The sequence below is a fragment of the Taurulus bubalis genome, assembly GCF_910589615.1.
Source record: "Taurulus bubalis genome assembly, chromosome: 16".
NCBI classification, from domain to species: Eukaryota; Metazoa; Chordata; class Actinopteri; order Perciformes; family Cottidae; genus Taurulus; species Taurulus bubalis.
In genome coordinates this window covers 20487301-20509851 of record NC_136604.1, presented here as the reverse complement: position 1 = coordinate 20509851, position 22551 = coordinate 20487301, and the positions used below count along the sequence as shown (strand labels likewise).

Genomic DNA, 22551 nt, shown 5'->3' with positions numbered 1-22551 from the left:
GATCCCTTTTGATTGTTTTATGATTAGTTATTCTTTTTCCCCCCACACTTATTTAAATGCATCTTTTTTTTCTTTGATTCGCTCCTTGATCGTGAGCTTTAGGGTTCAGCTGATCTGATGCCCAAGCTAAGAAGTGTCCCCACCCCTTCTATTGCTTTTTTTTAAGTGGGACAACTTTCAGAGGGAGGGTTGAGATGGGAAGACGTGTGAAAACATAGGAAGGGCTCTGGATGGGATAGTAGAAAGGGGGATTGGGTTTTATAGAAGATATGTTTAAAGATCTAGGAAAAAGAAGAAAAAAAAATCCAGTTTTCGAGGGTGGTATTGTTAGAGATCCAATGTTCGTCGTGTGCTGTGTTATTAATAACAATACATTTGAATTATGAAGTGATCTAACTATTTAACAAGGCATCGCTGGGGATTTGGGGGAGGAGAGGTACCAGCAGCAGAAAACCCAACATATTTTTATATTTAAATGAATTCAAGACATTGCAGATGTTTAAAAAAAAAAACGGACGAAAAGCCACTCGTGGTCACAGACGCAACGTTTCGAGTTTTGAACGTCTGATTTCATGGAGGCAAACGGGTTGCTGCTGGTTGCTCCCAGAATCCCCGGCTGTATGCGGCAGGTGTCTTTGCATGGCGTTATATGACCCTGCGTGCAGTCACCGAGTATCCCTGGCCCGACGGAGAGGTGGAGGACGGTGTGAAGCACTGCACCCTTGTTGCAGCATTTAGAGTTTAACAAACAGAAGAAGAAGAAAGCAGGAAGTGGGCCGCAACGAGTTGGTTTGGCGGCGTTAGCGGTGATGTTTTGTTTAGCGGTGGCGTTGATGTATAACCTACGGCGTTGTAGATCATTGAGGAAAGGGGATGATGCCTTCTGTGTGTCTCATAGCGAGCCGGGTTTGGCCAGGGGTACAAGTGACGAGCCTAACTTCAACCAAAAATTCAAGTATGACTATATATTTGAATTTCGTTGTATTTGCATTATATTATACAGTATATGTATTTGCGCACACTTCATGCACACTTGCATACAACACCAGCAGACACTGTTACACAACACACTTCTCACAGATGAGTGGCTAGCGGCGAGAAACAAAATGGTTTCCATAGACTTTCAAACTTTTATTTTGAATCTCGCTTTTCTCCAGAGTGAGAATTGCTGTTTTTGATTTGACAGCACTTTGTATAATTTTCTATATTCATGAAAATGTCGCCTCCTTGTTTTCGATTTAAATTCAAGATTGTTTTCTGTTTTAATTGAGACGGTAACAGATTTTTTTTATTTTTTTTTTGCTCATTCAATTGATTCGCCGCACAAAGAGGTCTCATGGAAACCTACTTTCTCCTTCTTGTTGTTTTCTAGCCACATGACTTACGTTGGTTTAAATTATCCCCGTGAACCCTGACCTCGGATCAGCGCCAGAGCTGGTCTGGGGTCAGCGTTCGTGGGCCGCGTGGATTGAGCAGAACTGTGGCTGTGTGATGTTTTGACTGACGTGTGAGGAAGAGGAGGATTGACTCTATGACCGTATGTCCCGATCCGAGTCTGGGAGCCTCCGTTGTGTGGATCGCTGAACCGACCCGGACTTTAAATCATGAAACTGTGAACGGAATTATGTTTAATCTCAACAAAACAAATACTGCGGATTAATCTGAATAGTGTCCATACTTGGAATACACTTTCATCAAAGAGTTTTTTTGTCGATAGACAGCCCTTGATTTGGTTTCCATTGTCGCATTTATAAGGTTGAACCCGTTCATTGGTCCGTTGGCGGAAGGCTCTGCTGGTCCACAGAACACCAGCGCTCCCAGTAGACATCAGAGTTCCAATCATGAATAATTGAGCATCAAGAACTCGCAGCGCTCTACAGGACAGACGCGTAGAGCGGCGTTTAGAAACCGAAGTCTTCGATTTCATGGCGAATTCTGAGCTTGGCCTACAAATAACGCCAGAATTGCAATGTTCGAAGAAAAAGAAAAAAAACAACAACAACAGTGCATCAACCAGGAAAAGAAACAAATAATACTATTTATATTTCTGAAAAATGAAAATGCACTCCTATTCACAAAAGTGCCAATCCGACCAACAAAGACTGGAGGTTCTTACGTATCTGTCTTTGACTCTTTTTTCTTTCTTTTTATTTTTTTTATTTACTTGAATGTGCACACATTTTGTGCAGAACATTGCTGCTCTATTTTCCTTATCTTTAAAAGTGACATTATTTTTTGCCATTGTTTCTTTGGGACAGCGGCACGCATTACTGTGGGCGCCTAAATAAGGAATTTAATTAAGGCAGTGTACTTTGTCTCTGTGGTGGAAAACGACTTGAGTAACTACGTTTAAAAAAAAAAAAAAAACTAAAAAAACTGGCCTTTCCGGCTACTTTTATTCTGATGATCCACCGTTATTACACCTCGTGGTTTTCACCGTGCATCGCTACGCTGCAGCTGCTTTTGGAATCGCAGAAACAATTTCACGCGGTGGAAACGGCAGAGTGTAATATGTTTAGAAACTCGGCGCTGATAGAAGTATTGTAGGACTTGGATGATGCGAATTGTGGAAATTTAAGCGACGATCATAGCAGACAATTGCAGGTACTAACCGTGTTGTCGTAGTTTACCAAAGTTCTGTCGTCCCGGAGGCTGAAATGATTTACCAGATGTCTTGTTTTCAATATTCCACGTCGTGTAATCGGCTCGGTTTGACCCAGACTGAGAGAGATCGCTAAAAAAAACTTCTTTTCATTAGAGGCTGCAATAGCTCAGTCCCGCTCTTCTTCTTTTTCTCAAGTACTGTTAAAGAAATCTGCAAAGTAATCCTGACGACTGCAATAAATATATTGTCCAAAATCAGATCCGCCCACAAAAACGGCTCCTCGAAGGTGAAAGCTACCCGAGGCAACTAATGGACATTTTTATTAAGATTTAAAAAAAAACTAAATAATCTGGGATTTAGAAATTGTGCAGTGATTTACGTAAACAAAAAAAAACAACAAATAAGTATTATAAGTTAATCTATATGTATGTTCTGATACATTGACAGGGATTCAGATGCAACTCTAATCACTTCTGAGAAGTGGAGCAAAAGCCTCATTAGAACACGTCACATGGAGACAGAAAACGGAAAAAATAAATAAATAGGAGTTGAGGATACAAGCCTTTTCTGCTTCTCTTGGTCTTTTTTCCTGATCAGGATATTCTGGGCTATATTTTTGGATAATTGTGTTCAGCGTAAAGAGTTTGTCCTCGTCAGGATCCTCGTTATCTTTTTAGGGGAGCGAACACACATCACTAAATATCTCAAATCTGACTTGTCTTCCGTCCTAGAAGCTGTTCGTGTCTATATCAAAAATCTGAAGCCGCGCTCGGCTCGGTCGAGTAAAATGTTGTCTATGCTACAAATGTTTACAATGCTACATGTTTGTAAAAAAAAAAATACTTTTCATACGCCACCACTGACCAGTCCTGGTGTTTTCTCTGCTCTGGTCCTCTCATTTCTTTTACACGTATTTATTTTCTCTATTCTTGTTTTATGATTTTTTTCATTTTTTTTTTTCATTTGCTCAATTACCCATCTTTAAACTGTGACTTGACTTGACTTTACCGACGGTATGAATGAGTGACGAGAAACTTAAACACTTCAACTGAACATGACACACAAACATGAACATGAAAAAAGTGCATACAGGAAAACAGCAACAATATTAAAAAAAAAAAATGTAAAGGAAAAATATATTGAGTTAAAAATTGTTCAGTGGAAATACTGTACGAAATGAATAAAGTTACGTTGCAACCCTTTAATGCAAATGTTTCATCTTTAAACATGCCGTGCATTGTGAGGAATGTTACTGTTACAACGTGTTGGCCTGTAAAGGTGTGTCTTTATGTCAAAGTGGGATCTTCCTCCTTTTGTGTGTGGGGAAAAAAGATTTGCTAAGCTGTGAGACCTGACATGAAATGATTATTACGTTTCATTTCAAGGGCTTCATGTTTTAAAGCTCAAATAGGAACATGCCACGTAGTTAGAGCACCAGTATTTTATTCAGGTAGTTTCATTTCTCTCTTTTCATGGGAGAGTAGTAACCACATTTTAAGCTAATTTGGTAACCTAATTTATTCCATTTTAGTAGCAAGTGGTGAGAATAGATCTTCCTCTTTTTTAATACCTGAACATACAAAAATTATAAGACAATGAACAGAGTGAATAATAGAATAATTATTAGTATTTGATAATATCTATATACTAATGTTATCTATCTAAATATTGTTTTAAATTGTCATATATGTGTATAAATATTTATTGTGTATATATATTTATTATATATATATATTTTATAGAAATGTTAGATAAATATATTTATTTCATAGAAATATATTTATTTTATAAATATTTTATATAAATATATATATATATTTTTTATATATAAATATGTATAATATATACATTATTTTATATATGTTGTAGGTAAAATAAATAGATTATTTTTTACATAAAATAATGTATTTTCATATTTTTTTCATATCGGTAGGGGGCGATAAAGTATCAGGTTGGGACGCAAACCTCCGTTTAAAAACTACAAGGAAGAAGAAGAAGAAGAAGAATCCAAAGTTATGACCGGAAGTGTTTTTTCTGGCTCACGCTGTTGTGGAAACCCGCAGTTCGCAGACACACTAGCTATTTCCTCCTCGAGCCCGAAGGTAAACAACTCCCTAACACCCGAGGACACGGGGCATAATTCACAAACTAGCGCACGTGCGGGCCGTCGCGTGTGTTTAACGGCTCGTGTCCTTTAAACACAAACCCGTTGTTCGCCAACGACAAGTCGCGCGAGCTCGTTTAGCCGCATCTGGAGGCTAACGAGGAGCTAGCTAGCTAGCTAGCTAACGTGACGTGAACGCTAGAGCGTAGTTAAAACTGACATTCGCCGTTTTCTCCGCCGCAGTTGGCCACGTGACTTGCAGGTGTATTTGTCAGTTTGGGGAGTCGGTTGCGGTTTCACGTGGGCAGGCTGTTTCCTTACAGTTGGGCCAGTTTGGGGTCTAAAAAAATAAGTGTTTATGGTGTTTTATAGTTCACTAGCTAGCTCATTTGTATGAGTTACAAATACTGAAATAGTTCAATTGTACGTGTTCAAGAAATACGTGCCATTTTAAAGTGTGTACTTCATACATGTATTTCTGCTTCTACCTGTGACAGATACAGAGATGAAAAAACAAGACACAGAAGAGTCTGCCAACCTGGCTTGCAGGGATGCTGAAGGGAAGGAGGAGTCACCTGCAGCTGAAGGGAAGGAGGAGTCACCTGCAGCTGAAGGGAAGGAGGAGTCACCTGCAGCTGAAGGGAAGGAGGAGTCACCTGCAGCTGAAGGGAAGGAGGAGTCACCTGCAGCTGAAGGGATAAAGTCACCTGCAGCTGAAGGGGTGGAGTCACCTGCAGCTGAAGGGGTGGAGTCACCTGCAGCTGAAGGGGTGGAGTCACCTGCAGCTGAAGGGGTGGAGTCACCTGCAGCTGAAGGGGTGGAGTCACCTGCAGCTGAAGGGGTGGAGTCACCTGCAGCTGCAAAGGACAGTGTGGACAGCAACAGCCCCAAAGAGTCAGAGTCACAGACGGACACGCCGCCGCATGTTGACGAGGCCGGAAGTTTAAATTCTTTACCAGGTGAGCTGTACGTTGTTGACGGGACTCTCTGTGGTACTGGACTCTGTTGTCTACCTGTCAGTGTCGATGGCAAATAATTGATTTGTGATTCTATAATGCAATTTTTGTAATTGATCACCATCTAATAACAACAGTGATTGATATCGGTGTCTTGCACTATTTGCATATTAAAACTGTAAACCAAATCCCACTCAAAAACTTTCCATTTTTACGTGAGGCGTACTTATATTTACCCGTGTAGAGCGTCGTCGATGTTATTAACCCAACGCAGAGGTCATGATTTCAGTAACAATTGTAATAATTGGATTACCTCTCTCACTAGTCATGCATATAGCTCAGCAAAAACACCGGTAAATTATATTTGTGCGACTGCTTTCAGAAAAAACATCATCTACTTGTTATTTTTTTACAGTTTTCACAAATGATTGTTTCACAACATACACATGGTGCAATATTTGTGACTAATCCAGCGCATGTGGACTATTTTAAGAGGTCGTTGTGCTATAAACACAGACTAAATGTCTGCAAGTGGCTCAACCTTTCTGCCAAGTCTGAGTAAAAAGTCACTAAAAATGTCCTCTTTTTTCCCACTGCGTCAGTTGCAGAGGCGACACGTTCTCAAGCTGACATGGCTGAGGAGCTGAGCCGGCAGCTGGAGGACATCCTCAGCACGTACTGCCGGGAGACCATTTCTGACGACGCCAGCACGTTGCCCAACGGCCAGTCACACAGCCCCGAGCTCAACGGCCTGGGCAAAGCACGGGGGGACGGCAAGCCGGAGGGAAAAGTCAACGGAGCCGGAGGACAGAAGGAGCCGAAGAAGACTCAGGATAAGAAGAAAGTGAAGGGTCTGGGTAAGGAGTGTTTCCAAACGAAGTAGTCACCAGTTATGTGTTTTTAAAGGGCTCTCTGATGTTGTCCTGTCTCTGCTTGTCTGTGTGTGTGCAGGCAAAGAGATCACTCTTCTCATGCAGACTCTGAACACACTGAGCACCCCAGAGGAAAAGCTGGGAGGCCTTTGTAAGAAGTATGCTGAGCTGGTGAGTGTGTCCCGCAAATGGCGTTCCTTTTTTTTTTCATTCCTAAAAGTCTCACCTGAAGCACCGCTCTTGATCTTTAAGACATTTCTAGAGTGGATGTAAATTATAAGGACTTTCTTTCCCCTCTGCTCTGAATGTAATATGTCTTTTTTATTCAAAATTAGTAGTTGAGGACAATTATTATCTGTGAAATGATCTTTCCACTTGCATGATCAATAGTCTAGATAGAAATAACCACATACTGTTTTGTTTAAAATGCACAATCTCTTCTCTAAACATTCTAAAATACACTGGTTTCAAACAGAAAAGAGGACAATGCTTCTCTAGACTCGTCACCTGGGTTCTGAGTTGGGACACAGAGGCTCAGTGGGAATTCTTTGCCAATGTCCAGTCGGGCAGACAGAGTGGTGCAATGCAGCGCTCTGTCTGATGAACTCAATCCATGCTCGGGTGTCGTGTAGCACTTTGCTGCACCGAGAATGACCTCAAATGATCTGCTGCGTGTGCTGTATTCAGTCTTTCTATGTTGGCTGTGAGCTTGTGTGTGTTTGAGAGGCGGAGCATGTGTTGGGAGGTGTGTGAGCTCGAAGAAGCTGATGTGTGTGTGTGTGTGTGTGTGATTTGGCTGCGTGTCAGAGCTGATGGATGAAGATTGGTCCGCAGTGCCGTTATAGGCTGAAAGTAGAAGAAAGGCCTCTGTGTTGTTGTAGCATCATGTGTACGTCATGTAGCATCATGTATGCGTCATGTATGCATCATGTAGCATCACGTGTGCGTCATGTTGCGTCATGTATGCGTCACGTAGCGTCATGTATGCATCATGTAGCATCATGTATGCGTCATGTATGCGTCATGTATGCATCATGTAGCATCACGTAGCGTCATGTATGCATCATGTAGCATCATGTATGCATCATGTAGCATCATGTATGCATCATGTAGCATCATGTAGCATCATGTATGCATCATGTAGCATCACGTAGCGTCATGTATGCATCATGTAGCATCATGTATGCATCATGTAGCATCATGTATGCATCATGTAGCATCATGTATGCATCATGTAGCATCATGTAGCATCACGTAGCGTCATGTATGCATCATGTAGCATCATGTATGCGTCATGTATGCATCATGTATGCGTCATGTAGCATCATGTATGCGTCATGTATGCATCATGTAGCATCACGTGTGCGTCATGTTGCGTCATGTATGCCTCATGTGCTGTAGTCGCATTACAGAGGATGCATGTCAGGCTCATGTAGGTCAAATTACATAAAGGGCTGACGGATTTGTAGAAAATCAAATATCGCAATATTTTCCAACAAATCCCTCTATCGATGATTTGTCGATATCACAGGGTTTGTGCTGTTTTTTTAAAATAAATCATCAGTAATGTGGATGCATGATACTTGGTCTCATATTACAATATCCATATATAATACCCAGTAATTATACTACGACGCTACTACTTTATAAGCGGCTTATTAGAAGACAGTCGTAGTTTACTACAGATGGTAATAGTATTGTTTTAAACGTTACTAAATGACAAGTATCTATGACCCAAAACAGGTAAAGTGAACATGCACGTAATCAACAAACAGCATCACATCAAAGGAAGGAGACTTTCAGCCAATCCGATGTTGCTCGACAGTAAATTGCATGTGTGTGTGTGTGACAGCTGGAGGAGCACCGTAACACCCAGAAGCAGATGCGCGTGCTGCAGAAGAAGCAGAACCAGGTGGTGCAGGAGAAAGACAACCTGAGGAACGAACACAGCAAGGCCCTCCTGGCGCGCAGCAAGCTGGAGAGTCTGTGCCGGGAGCTGCAGAGACACAACCGCACGCTCAAGGTAACCCAGCAGCTATCTATCGAAACTAGTTTGTGGAGTTGCATTAGAGAAGGAGAGGAATGTCTTGCTGTGACTTTCTGAATTAACAGATTCGGTCGCTTTAAGATGATTCTGAGGAGCACGCCTTTTTAACTCTCGTTGCACATCTTCAACCTCCGTCCCTCTGCAGGAGGAGGGGGTGCAGAGGACGCGTCTGGAGGAGGAGAAAAGGAAGGAAGTCACCTCCCATTTCCAGGTGACGCTGAACGACATCCAGGCTCAGATGGAGCAGCACAACGAGAGGAACGCCAGCCTTCGACAGGAGAACACCGAGCTGGCTGAGAAGCTGAAGAAGCTCTACGAACAGTACAAACTGCGAGAGGAGGTTCGTGTGCACGTTCCTCCACAGCGGCGCCTGAAGTTTACGGGACGTTTCTATTAATAGCTGCGCAAATTCATTCCTCAGTCCCATTTCATCTCAGTCCCTCTCTCATTTTTTATGAAAGTAGTGACAGTCAACACTTCTACTCAAAAAACGATAATACAGATTTTGGTATTAGACATTTATTCACATTTATCTCCAATTTTATTCATATATTCCACTGCTTTTGTGAACTTAAGACCTTTGGTAAACCAATTTCCATCACCAAGACAGTTCGTCCACATGAGTAAAGTTATGTTTTCACAAGAGATATGAAGAATTTCAAAAATCGAGCTTACATTTTTTTGCATTAGGGCCATAGTATCACTTTATTCTTGTGCCTTAGGACAATGGTGCCTCATTATATAGAGAGCTGAGCTTGTTCTGCACATTTTGATATACAACACATGAGTATGTTTCATATGCAAGTGCCTATAAAAAGTGATTTTAAGAAATTATGTAAAATCGAGAAAATGAGCTCCGACCCCAGAGGGTTAAGTGCCGTCGTTCTGCAACGGGACATTTCCCACTTTTCTTACTGCGTGCGTGACGGCCTTTGTATTTCTCTGTGTCCACCAGCACATCGACAAAGTGGTGAAGCACAAAGACCTGCAGCAGCAGCTGGTGGACGCCAAGCTGCAACAGGCTCAGGAGCTGCTGAAGGAGTCCGAGGAACGCCACGACAGAGAGAAACACTTTGTAAGTATCCTCTGAACGCACGCGTGTACAAAAGGACGCACTGTTTCTCTACCTCAATGTTCCCGTGTTTTATCGGCTCCTCAGCTGCTGAAAGAAGCGGTGGAGTCTCAGAGGATGTGTGAGCTGATGAAGCAGCAGGAAGTTCACCTCAAACAGCAGGTTTCCCTTCAGTCTTTACTCTTCACCTTCTTGTAGCTCGACTTGAACGCGTTCTCGTCCTGATGTGATGAAACTGTTGTGTGGTCGTTACAGCTGTCGCTGTACACGGAGAAGTTCGAGGAGTTTCAGACCACCTTGTCCAAGAGCAACGAGGTCTTCACCACATTCAAGCAGGAGATGGAGAAGGTGAGGCGAGGCGTGACTGAGAGGTTGAGGGAAAGAGGAATTGCATTCACTTCTTGTTTTCTCCAGATGTGAACGGTCTCGTTTTCCCTCTTCGTGTTTTCAGATGACTAAAAAGATCAAGAAGCTGGAGAAGGAGACGGCCATGTATCGGTCCAGGTGGGAGAGCAGCAACAAGGCTCTGCTGGAGATGTCGGAGGAGGTGAAGCCAAAGATGCCTTTCTGTATTTTGTGTCGCTTTGATTCTGATCTCATGAAATATCGTACTTTACATTCATTTATTATATGACGGAAGGCACACAACTACCAACCACTTTTAGAGGTCTAGAAAATGTGTTTTTTTAATGATCAGTATTCAGTTCAAATGAAAGTCTGTAGTGATTATGTCAGAAACTGTTTTATAAACGCTCCTGAAACCTTCACTTTCACACAGGATGCATGAGTTGATGAAAGCTGTACGTAGTTTTAAAATTATTTTATTTTTACAGGTCAGATCATACATTTGTTATTCAAATACTTTGGTTAATGAATGTTCTGCACACACCTCACTTAAAAACAAATTAGGTTGTGATTTTGACAGAGCTAGTTCATTATTTCTTTGTAATTTTCCTCATAAAAATGATTGAAATGGGATTGGAAATGTTATAACAAGTTTTTTTTACACCCTAAACCAGATTGTGTCCGCTGTAACGCCAAGACAGGCTGACACGTGTGTGTTTTTGTCTCCAGAAATCTGTGCGGGACCACGAGTTCGAGGCGCTCCAGGGTAAAGTCCAGCGGCTGGAGAAGCTGCGGCGGGCGCTGAAGGTCGAACGCAACGAGCTCAACAAGAAGGTCCAGACCTGCAGCGGCCAGGACGGCGTCGCGGCGGGACTCCCCTCCCCCGACCCGGGGGCCGACTCCCCGTCCCCGCCGCCCACAGACTCTCTGCCGGAGCCCAGCGGCCACCGGGTCCCGGACGCCGCCCCCTGCTCCCAGTCCTGCCACTGTGACCCCGGACCGGACACGGGAGAGGCCGGTCGGCCCGTCGCTGCACAGGAATGAAGCTCCTCCCTCCGCCTCCAGCATCAAAGCCGCCCGACAACAAGCCATCACTCCTCCGCTGGATGGAAGCGACGCGAAACACCGGCCCAGACGCCACGGTCGACTTGCGTCCTCCCAGCATGCCCTGCAGGCTTTAGATCGTGCCTCACCCGTCAGTACATTTACATTTTACATGCACACCATTACTCGGTTACTGAGAACGACCTCGTTACGGCGCTGATTAAAGGAGACGCTCCGAAAACACAAGCAGTTGTAGAGAGACGTGACTTTCAGTCAAACACTGAAATAAATCAGACTTACGGTGTGAACACGTCACAGTGATTAAACCCTAACTGGACCGCTCCTGCTTTCAGGTGAAGTCTTAACGGGGATGTGAAGATGATCATTTCTTTGGCCAGTGAAATTCTTAATAACGTAAAAAAAAAATTATATAGAATTCTACAAAATTATTGAAGGACATTTCTCATTTACTCGCTTTTATTTTTTTCAGTTTCAGAGTTTTCCCGTTCTTACTTGTGGACCAATGTTTTCTTCTTTTTTTCACGTTTGCGTCACGCTGCTTCTTCTTCTGGTCTGTATTTATTGTTTTGAAGCATAATCTCTGATATTGAAATGTATGTATCTTACAGAGCACCACTAATAAGATAAATCTGTTTTTATTTTAAAAAGATGTTGACTTTTCATTCCTAACCTTTCTGCGTTCCGTTGTTGTTAAGCTGCATTCATTTTTACTTGTTTTTCAGTCTGCTTAAAACATTATGATGACGACCACTTGAAACTTTCTTTTGTGCATCTGTGTGTATGATGCGCGTGTGTGTGTGTGTGTGTGTGTGTGTGTGGTTCTCATGGCTATGATTGTCTCCTCCCAGCCCTGGTAATTGCAGTAGCTTGTAATCAGGTTTCAACTTGAGAATGTTTAAGGACCTCTATGCAACGCTTGCCTCTTGTTTCAGTTTTCTTTATTCTGTGGCAGTCTCAACTGACAAGCACTTAGCTGAGAATGTATATTCACGATCTCCACTGTCTTGCATGGATGTATTGTATAAACAGGCAGAACTTTATTGTTTTGCTTAGGTTGGAACCTTATCAAATGCCTCTTGGTATTCGTCTGGTGCTTTCACATGGTGCAGAGGCTGAGGCGGGGGAGGGGAATGTTATTGGACTTCTGAATTGTAGTTTGACTCCCAAACGTGTATTTTCTCGTCAGTCATTCTCATGTACTACTTAATATGTAGCATTGGTGTCACCGTAGAGTCATTTTCAATTTCCATAGAAACGACACAGTATCTTCCATTTGTCACACGGGACGAATCATTACGCCTCTGGTCCCGCGGTAGATGTGGAGGTTCATTGACCATGAGAAGGAACCAAAGATGTTTCCTCTTTTGTCTTTTGCAGTACTTTTATCTGGCCCTGTATATTTAGTTTATTGTTAAATAAAAGATGTAACGATGTACGTTGTTTGGTGATTGACCTTGTTGTCTTAATTAGAAAGGACTTACGATTTAGAGAGAGAGAGGGGTATGCAAATGCAGGAACCTGCAGACGACAAAACCTTGTATGAGTTTGATTCGTCTTCAAAAATACACATGTAACAATTTGTTAATTATTTATAGATATTCATATAATTATAACTGTTTTTTTAATGCCGTTTTTCTAGTAGCACACAGTGTGCTTTACATTTTTAATATATTAATTTATATTTCATTTAAATCCCATTTAAACACCTTTTTTAAAGGGGTTGTGCGTCACGTCCATTTTGAGTGCAGTATTGCAGCATCACCACTAGAGGGCGCGCTCTCTTTATTGTTGCCATTCCGCGCCGGAAATACGTCATCCTCCTCTTCCGCCGCTGCCCCGGCGCTCTGAAACACGAGTGCAGATCTTTTCTCTCTTTACGGGAGTCTGGTGAACTAAATACTGGACCGACTGCTTTGCAGTTAACTGGCGAAAACAACATGGTTGGTATACTTCTTCGTGACCGTCTGACGCCAGTGACGTCGCTCAGAATAATAACGGACAAGTCTCGTGCTCGGACCGTTAGCTCCGGTTTAGCCTAGCGTATGTAGCCTGTTAGCTTAATAATTAGCCACCTGCTAATTTGAAGGCAACGGGCTAAACTGTTATGGGCTAAATGGATGCCGACGCGCTCTCCTCTCCTCTCCACAGAAACCCATCCTGCTCCAGGGCCACGAGCGGTCCATCACGCAGATCAAGTACAACAGAGAAGGAGACCTGCTCTTCTCTGTGGCTAAAGACACGGTGAGAGCCATTAAAACAACGCTCAGCCGCGATCACGTGTTTCCGCCCGCAGTTGTTTGGTATTAACCGGTTTGTTGCATCCGCAGGTGACCAACGTGTGGTTCTCTGTCAACGGAGAGAGGCTCGGCACCTACAATGGACACACGGGAGCCGTGTGGTGTGTCGACTGTGACTGTATCTTTTTTAAACCAAACATGCAATGCACTGTGTGTGTTTGTGTAGCCGTGTTCATACCTGTTGGGCTCCTTAACGTGTACTCTCTCAGGGGACACGAAGAACGTACTGACGGGATCTGCAGACAACAGCTGTCGACTGTGGGACTGTCAGACCGGTATGTAGAGACGAGCTGCAGTCCAAGGACAAGGAGTGTGTGTGTTTGTGTTTTCCTAACCCAGGTGTCTTTGTGCCACACAGGTAAACAGATGGCTGTGCTCGAGACCAACTCTGCTGTCAGGACGTGCGGCTTCGACTTCAGCGGCAACATCATCATGTTCTCCACAGACAAGCAGATGGGTTACCAGTGCTTCCTGAACTTCTTTGACCTGAGGGATCCACAGCAGATTGGTGCGCACCACACAATGCACACGGGGGGTTAACGCTACACAAAGGGGTCAACGGCAAAATCCTCTGGGGGTCGAGGAAACATTTTGCACACTGCCAACCAAAATAAAGAACATTTCAAGCACTTCTGTGTGTCACTGTAGGAACACTTAACAAACACTTTCTCAAAAGGCTGCAGGTTATTATGTACTCTAACACGGAAGTAATAAACTGAAAATACAAATTACACAGAATATTACAAAAGGTTCCGTATGAATACATAAACTGTTATTGTGTTACCTAATGCACAGAGATGTCTTTCTTTATTTTCTGTAAAAAGTGTCTGCTAGACTAAAGAAACATGGCGGCCACGTCTAACCTTTGATTGTTGGGGAATTAGATCATTAAATCTGATGACCATGTTACATACTATAAAGAAATTACTGCACATTTTATTGTTATTAGTTGCTATTAAGTGGTATCTTATGTGGCTGTTTTTTATTTTATAACAATGGCAGCAATAGTTGGATATTTATTAATGCAAATTAATATCAGTTTTTTTGGAAAGCATTCATCATTGCAAATATTGAATTTGGCGTTAATTTTAAAACTGCAATATTCCTCCTTATTTCACAAAGTTATGATGTCGCACATCACTGTATGAAGAGTCATTTCTAATTAAGAGAAAATATTTAACGGCGCGCTTTCTGAGCCATCTGGTGATTTATGTGTTTAACAGTAATGGTGTCTAGAGCAGATCCCTCAGCATACATGCGTCTCCTATCGGCGGCGTATTGAATGAGTTTCTCCCTCGTTGTCCCTGCAGAAGACAACCAGCCCTACCTGTCGTTACCGTGCAACGACCACAAGATAACCAGTGCCGTGTGGGGACCGCTGGGAGAGTTCGTCATCGCTGGCCACGAGAACGGAGAGTTCAACCAGTTCAGCGCCAAGGTGGGTCAGCCACCGCGTGCGGGAAGCTAGACAGGAAGCTAGACAGGAAGCTAGCGCTGCTTTAGCTTCTGGACTTTGAGACTGAGTATTTACATCTACAAGAGGGATTTAAATCAAATCCTTTGTCTTTGATTGGACCGCTAAAAAGGCTCACTTGTTTCTAAAAGCTGCAGAGTGGTGGATTTATATATTGATCATATTAGTGGTTGGAATTATTTGGTACAAGCATACATTTAAAAATGTATTAGATTAGATGTGTTGTTATAAATAGATGCACAATATGACCGGGATGTTATCTTAAAGGGTCAAATGTGCATTTTTCATCTTGTCGTAGTCAGATATTAACTGGAAGGGGAAATGCCTTCAGTTTACCAGCAAATATGTCGAAATATATTGCAGTGATTAAGAAGATGAAACATAAATGTGTGATTTCAAGCCATGCCTTTTTAAAACAAAAGTTTTTAAAGTTGTTGCTGTTGTTATTTGTTGGCAGGACGGAGAGATCATCAAGAAGGTGAAGGAGCACACCAAGCAGATCAACGACATCCAGACATCTGTGGATCTGACGATGTTCATCAGCGCCTCCAAGGACAACACCGCCAAGGTACGACTCTCCTGGCTCTTTGACACGACATGTAGTTTTTATTTGGTGTAAATACTGTTTTATAATCTTAACTTGCCTGTTGTTTGATGTCATACTTTGTGTGTTGCCTCTCAGCTGTTTGACTCCGCCTCCCTGGATCACATCAAGACCTTCAAGACGGAGAGACCCGTCAACTCCGCAGCCATCTCCCCCATCATGGATCACGTAAGTACCGCCTCGCTCAGTTAAAAACAGGAACGGTTGCTTTTGTAAAATGCAACCAAAGAACCTCATCTGGTCGCTGACTTCCAGGTGGTGATGGGAGGTGGACAGGAGGCCATGGAGGTCACCACTACATCCACTAGGATCGGCAAGTTTGAGGCCAGGTGAGTTGAACGCGTGCATTCACTTCACGGGTCACGGAAGAGCCACGATTCCACGTTAGCGCGGGGGCCGGCGCTGACACTGCGTTTTCCTCCTCAGGTTCTTCCACGCCGCCTACGAGGAGGAGTTCGGCAGAGTAAAGGGTCATTTCGGCCCCATCAACTGCGTGGCGTTCCACCCCGATGGCAAGAGGTGAGGCCGCTGCACTGACCGGCGTAAAGCAGTCTGGTGGAAAGGTTTCCTGCGTGCGGCGCGGCTAACGTTTCTTCCCCTTCTCGTTTGCAGCTATGCAAGTGGAGGAGAGGACGGATACACGAGGATTCATCACTTTGACCCACAGTACTTTGACTTTGAGCTGGAGGCGTAACGACCACACGGACACAGAATCCTCCGTCTACTAACCGCCTCTCGCCTCATTCCCTTCATCTAAACCCGACCTGTCATCAGTGTCTTTTCACCAATTGCTTCAAATAAAGGTAAAGCGGTCCGAGGAGGAGACGGCATCTCAGAGACAAGAAGGTTTCTTTTTTAAAGTCTTTTTTTCTTTTTTTTTCCTCTAACATCTTTCTGGGATAAGAAGCGATTTTTGTACCCTGGATCCGCGGAGCGATCGTGACCGGACTTCAAAACCCCAAACTCCCAAGTGTATTTAATCTGCTTCTGCAAATAAGTAGGCTTTGATTTGAGATATTTTCTGTTCTGCCATTCCACCATAAAATTACTGAATTCAAGTCGTGACTCTGTGATCTATGCAACTTTTAACATAATGCAGTATGAAACGGAAGCGTCCTAAAAATGACCCAGGACAACCAATTACATTGTTCCTGATGCATCGTATTTATAGCCCGCACAGAAGCATAAAATATCTTGGTGTGTGTGTGTATATATATATATATTTTAAAACGTCAACCTTTAGTTGCAATAGTATAGCATGTCTTGAAACAATCAGTTTATTTAAAAAGTCATAGGACAAAGTTGTCAAACTGTCAGAAAATTATACTTGTAAAAGTAGTGGAACTCATGGTAATAGAAAAATAATACTATTAACTGCAGCAGTGGATTTCGTAGAATGATAATAAATGCAGTAAAAGTTATAGAAATGAGTAATACACTGAATACATGGTACCGGTGTAACCAGGGTCCATGGAAACCTGTGAGAGCAAAGACTCAGAGGATGCAGCAAAGTTATTTACATTTAGCTGCTGCTTTAATCCAAAGTGTTTTACAGTAAGTGCAAACTCAGAACTAGAATCAAGAAAGCAGAACTACAAAGTGCTACTTCCTTTATTCAAGGTGTAGTCGAAAAATAAGTGTTTTTAGTTTGCGGCGGATGTAGACTGGCCCCGATCTGTTCGCAGCACCAATGTTTTGATATGGTAGTGTTAAATTAGATTGTATGTTAACAGTATATTGTGATGAAATCACAGCACGGAAGATAAGTCGATTAATGACAAGCTCAGGGTGGTATGTCTTAAATTGTCAATAAAGTCAGTTTATTTTGTTATAAAAAATGCCAAAGACACAGTATAGTGAACCATAAGTGTCAAAGGTTATAAAGTAAGGCTTCATTACTCCGACCACACTTAGTCCATCCACCCGTCAACTGATCTGAAACCAGTGTACTTTTCAGATGACTTAAAATAAGGTCAGAAGAGGTGACGGGTCGCTGCCCAATTCTTAATTTAAATCCGATTCTACAAATAAGTGAAATGTTAGTGTATTTCATTTCTGCTAGGTCACCATAAAATGACTGAACTCAAGTTGTCTGATTTACCAGAAATAATAAATAAAGTACATAATGTTTTGCAATAAAAACAAACAGCAAACATAAATTAGTTTTTTCTGTTGAGGGTGAAAAAAAGAACTTGGACGAGGATCATTTCTTTATATTTTTATTAAAAAAATTCTGATAATGCACATTTCACAAGGATGAAACCATTTAACCAGCTCACTCCACCTTCATGTATAACGGTACAAAATATCCAAAACAAGTCAGTCGCTTCCAGACGTCTCCGAACCTCAACAACCACTCGCACAAACACTTCGGGGAGGAAAACCAAAACACTGATCACAGGTTGACGGGCTAAAGGGTCCATGAGTTTAAATAAGTTACGGAGCATAGATCCGGCCTGTCCGCGCAGAGGGAGCAATATATACATGCTAAAGGAGATTATTCTAAACATGCATTTCACTGAGAAATCAACACAACAAGCCAAATGTTTGTTATCCTCCAGTATCATAAATAGATGTTTAAAAACTAACAAAATCCTTTTTGTTTTGCACGCGAGCTCTATACTTATAAATCATCCACATCTCTGCAGGTATTTAAATCTGTAACGCCATGATAGGAACAGTAAACCTTTTCTTCACATTAATATTACTTGGTTCACATGAAGAGGATTTGTGTGTCATTTGTTTTATACCCCTGGGCGCTCCAGCGGGGTGGGGTTTACGCTCCACACGGAGGACAGAGGGGCCAAACTGATGATCAGATGAGCAGCTGTGGATGTGCCACGCCCACTCGACCGGGGTTTCACTGAGGTTGGTGACAAATGTCCAGAATACAGTGTAAACCAGGCTCGCCTGTAACAACACAGAATAAAACAGGAATACAAAAAGGCTCCTATTGTCACAGCAGGAGAGCGAGGGAGTGGAGGTACGGACGACCTTTCCTTCCTTTCCTTCCTCCTCGTATCGCACTTCAAGTCGTCTTCACCTCTTCTTTTGGTCTGGAAGAAACAACTCAGACGTTTACAAAATGCGCGCTTCCTGTTAATGCCACCCGATGCCTTGACTCCTCACTATATACTTAAAGCAGTGGCAGGCCGTGGATTTTGTACCTATGCCGTTATTTTTTTCTCTTACCCTGATGTGTCCATCTTCTCTTCCTCCTTCTCCTCCTCTTTCACTTCTAAGAGGCAGAAAAACAATCAATCAGCACAATGTTATTACACAATAATCACCGCAGATTCATCAATAAATACCCAAGTGGGCTTGTGGGCTTGTGGAGAAGTCGTACCTTTCTTCTCCTCTCCTTCCTTCTCTTCCTCCTTCTTCACCCGTTTCACCTTCTTGTGGTTGAGTGTGTTCCTGCGGTTTCCTCCCTGGCCCTCCGCCTCGTCCTCTGAGTCAGAAAACTCTTCCTCGCAGGCGATCCTCTTGTCGTGGGCCCGGACTGAAAACACAGGAAACAAAACTCACACACATGGACTACGGCGTGACGGCGGCGTTCGAGGGCTCAACCGTAGAAGTCGCTTACTGGAGACGCGTTTGTCGGTGTCCTCCTCTTCCTCGTCGGCGCTGTCCGGGTGGGGCGCGTCCTCGGGGATGGCCTGCATCTGGACCCCGGGGGCGTGGGGCAGCATGCGGAGGTTCTCGAACAGACGCTGCTTGATCTTCTCCAGGTATTCGTTGGTGTTCTGGTTGGTCATGTTGGACGGGCTGATGTGCAGCTTGAAGTCGGGCCCGAAGTACTCAAAGTAGTCGTTGTAGGGCAGCTCGTTGGGGATGGAGCAGTCCAAGGCCACGGCCGTCTCGTACGTCCAGCAGCGGGCCACGTTGCGGATGGTGTAGCCGCCGCCGCCGAGCATCAGCAGGGGCAGGTTGAAGCTTTTGATGTACTCCACACATTTGGCATGGCCTGGAGGAACACACACACACACACACACACTGAATACTCCAGCACAAAGGGACTTCTACCGGTTGTTTTGAGTGAGCGTATTGAGTTCATACCTTTGATGGTGAGGTTGAAGCAGCCCAGTCTGTCTCCAGAAAGAGAATCCGCTCCACACTGGAGCACAACAGCACTTGGCTGGTACATCTCCATGACTTTAGCCATGATCTAACACACACAAAAGTATACGTATAAACAGCCTCGTCCAAAAGAGTGATTGTGACTACATAATACCGAAATAAAAGCTGACTTACAGGTTTGAAGATGGCTTCATAGGACTCGTCATCAATGCCGTCTCGGAGCGGGTAGTTCACGGCGTAGTACTTCCCCTTTCCAGCTCCGATGTCCTGTGCACAGCGGAGATAATTTAATTATAGCACGCGTATGCACACGTTACGCAGATGGTCTTTAGAAGGACAACGAGAAACAACAAACGTACCCTCAGGTCTCCAGTGCCCGGGAAGTACTCCCCATACTTGTGGAACGAGACAGTCATGACCCGGTCTGTGGTGTAGAAGGCCTCCTCCACGCCGTCGCCGTGATGGATGTCGATGTCGATGTATAACACCCTCTGGTGGTACCTAGAGAGGAGAGAGAGCATCCAGTTAGCAAACATCCTTCTTCTACGACCCTTACTGCTGAATTTTTCATTGAACATAAGAAAGTAGAGAGAACCCCAACCCAGCTGACTGTATTTCTCATTACATCGATAGAATAATAGAGCCATGTCGGTCTTACTTTAAAAGAGATGTGGTCTCTATTTCATATTTTAATACGGTTAAGAAGTGACCTTCAAAATGATTCACAAATATTATCCTGCCAATCACAAGGGGCCAACATTTGGAAAGACAAAAGATGAATATTTAGGAAAGGTTTTGGTCACACGCCAACAACTTATTATGGGAAAATGTGGTATTTGACAACATTATTATAAAGTGTGTGTTGGCAAAGTCATAAATCTAAATCTTGTAAAAGGGACATTGAACAATATGTGAAACCACCTTCTAATTCAGGCGGGTGTATTGCTCTAAAGCGAGAGGATTTAAAAAAGGAAGGCAGCAGCGTACTTAAGCAGCTCGAGGATGGCCAGGACGATGTCGTTGACGTAGCAGAACCCAGAGGCCTCGGACTTCTTCGCGTGGTGGAGTCCGCCGGCCCAGTTGATGGCGATATCGGTCTGCTGCTTGTTCAACTTCAATGCCCCAGCTGGAGAAAGAAATTAACAGAGTAAAGATACAATAAAGGTTAACTGGACTTTGGTGTGTTAATCAAAATCTCCTATACAGTCTTCACATTGATAAATGTGCATGTGTGCTCGGGGATTCTGTATTCTCCCCGGTTCTACCAGAAGTAGGACTGGGTTAGCTAGTTTAAATTGAGGGCTTCACTTCTGATTTATTCCATGTACGTCATAAATGTCCCACTGAGGCTGCTGCACCAGGGGGATTATGGGATGTGCGGTTGGCATAACTCACCGACAGATCCACCCGTTGAGAGCTGGCAAAACTCAAACAGACCATCAAACACCGGACAGTCTTCTCCGACGTTGACTGTAAGAAAAAGAACAAGACAAAAAACGGCAATAAAATTCAACCCTTGTTAAGAATATTTCGGCGTCCATTGCAGTAAAAGCGGACACTCACACCGCTGCATCTGTTTGCTGTACTCAGACATGTTGTCTGGTCGGATGGACCTCAGGAACTTAATGTAGTCGTCGCTGTGGTATTTTGTCATCTCCTCACCACTGGCTTTGTGTGGTCTCTGGAAGCAGAAAGAAAGAGGATGAGGACGAGTGAGCTTCATCATTCAACAGTAGCCATTGGTTTGTCGGATTTTGTCACGTTTTATGCTCACAACCTTAGCACGGCTAGTCTCTGTTCACTATTATGTGTACACAATCATCCAAATATTCAAACAAACTAATGGACTAAATGAAAAATACCTGCATCACAGTAACTAACAGCAACCTAATATTAATTCGTAATATTCCCTTGAGGAAGCATAACATAAAACGTGTGGGTGCTTGTGTGGCGCACTGTAACTCACGTAAATCTCCATTTTCCTGTAGAGTCCATAGTTGAGAAGGAGGTTGTGCGTCATACGAATCCTGTGGGGTTTCATTGGATGGCCCTGGCCGTAGTAGTAGTTTCCCACATCCCCTTTGAAACAGAAAAGAATCATCCGGATAAGTTTACATGACAGAATCTGCTTGCAAACCTATTGCTGCGATGCATTTCGGCTCTCCCATGCAAAAACAACTTGGTGCAAAACTCCATTCAAAACGGGTCTAGTTTATCTACATTGTAAGTACATACAGCTCAACACTCAAACATTGACCGGATATTAAAATATGAGATGTATAAATAGGCCATTTGCTGAACTGTAGCTTGAATTATTAATTTGCTACTTGACCTAGACCTCGTTTGCCAGCACAAGAGACAATGATCATAAGTGCCAGTAACGTATGGAATTATTATTTCTTTTTACATACAATAAATAAGACAAATTAAATGTGAAAGCCGCACAATGAGCACATTTAATATAAACGTGTGAGCAGCAGAACCATCAGCATGTGAGGTCATTTTTTTTTGCTTCACACGTGGATGAAAAAAAAAGAAGGAAATGCCTCACAACGTAACGTTTCTCTAAATAATGAAAGTAATAGTTGACAACAAACCTACACAATGAAAGTCACCCGTTAACACGGTCGCCTGTTAAATCGTAACACCGGTAAGATGAGCGCCGGCGTTAACGGTAACCTAGATGTGAGACTCCATTCGTTCCCAAAACTAACACATTACCACACAGCACAATCCAAAACAGACTTTTCTTTAAATTGCATTAATGAAATACTTATGGTTATTCTAATTTGAAACCGAGATGAACACTGGATGCTACCCGGCTACTTAGCTAGCGAGCTAACGTTAGCGAGCTACACCGGCTAGCTAACGTGCTCACTATTACAATTAAAATAAATAAATTAAAAAACACGTAGAATATCCTGAACATCTTCACGCATTCAATGCCGCTTCATTCGGAAAGAAACGCGTTGGATATTTACCGTCGTAGTAGTAGCAAACTTTCTTCTTTGTTCCTTGAACGAGCGCCAT

General features: G+C 43.1%; 3 protein-coding genes across 3 annotated transcripts; 2 read left to right on the top strand and 1 right to left on the bottom strand.

The window, feature by feature from the left end:
* Positions 1-5214: 5214 nt before the first annotated feature.
* Positions 5215-12499, top strand: txlna (taxilin alpha; the record flags this gene model as incomplete). Its single annotated transcript, XM_079231921.1, has 10 exons — positions 5215-5668; positions 6268-6522; positions 6617-6708; positions 8390-8560; positions 8730-8924; positions 9540-9659; positions 9744-9818; positions 9912-10004; positions 10108-10203; positions 10731-12499. 10 exons carry the CDS (start codon positions 5215-5217, stop codon positions 11043-11045), a joined length of 1866 nt encoding a protein of 621 aa, XP_079088047.1. The 3' UTR covers positions 11046-12499.
* A 406-nt stretch (positions 12500-12905) lies between these two features.
* Positions 12906-16499, top strand: eif3i (eukaryotic translation initiation factor 3, subunit I). The gene is made up of 11 exons (XM_079232288.1): positions 12906-13006; positions 13215-13307; positions 13394-13481; positions 13573-13638; positions 13722-13871; positions 14674-14801; positions 15295-15405; positions 15520-15609; positions 15697-15770; positions 15868-15960; positions 16054-16499. Exons 1-11 carry the CDS (start codon positions 13004-13006, stop codon positions 16133-16135), a joined length of 978 nt encoding a protein of 325 aa, XP_079088414.1. The 5' UTR covers positions 12906-13003; the 3' UTR covers positions 16136-16499.
* Positions 16500-17652: 1153 nt separating this feature from the next.
* On the bottom strand, positions 17653-22551 carry LOC306748339 (putative histone deacetylase 1-B; the record flags this gene model as incomplete). Its single annotated transcript, XM_079231498.1, has 12 exons — positions 17653-18497; positions 18634-18679; positions 18788-18943; positions 19028-19408; positions 19501-19609; positions 19696-19788; positions 19881-20022; positions 20509-20647; positions 20917-20991; positions 21085-21202; positions 21488-21600; positions 22503-22551. The coding sequence occupies 12 exons, from the start codon at positions 22549-22551 to the stop codon at positions 18470-18472; spliced, it is 1449 nt and encodes a 482-aa protein (XP_079087624.1). The 3' UTR covers positions 17653-18469.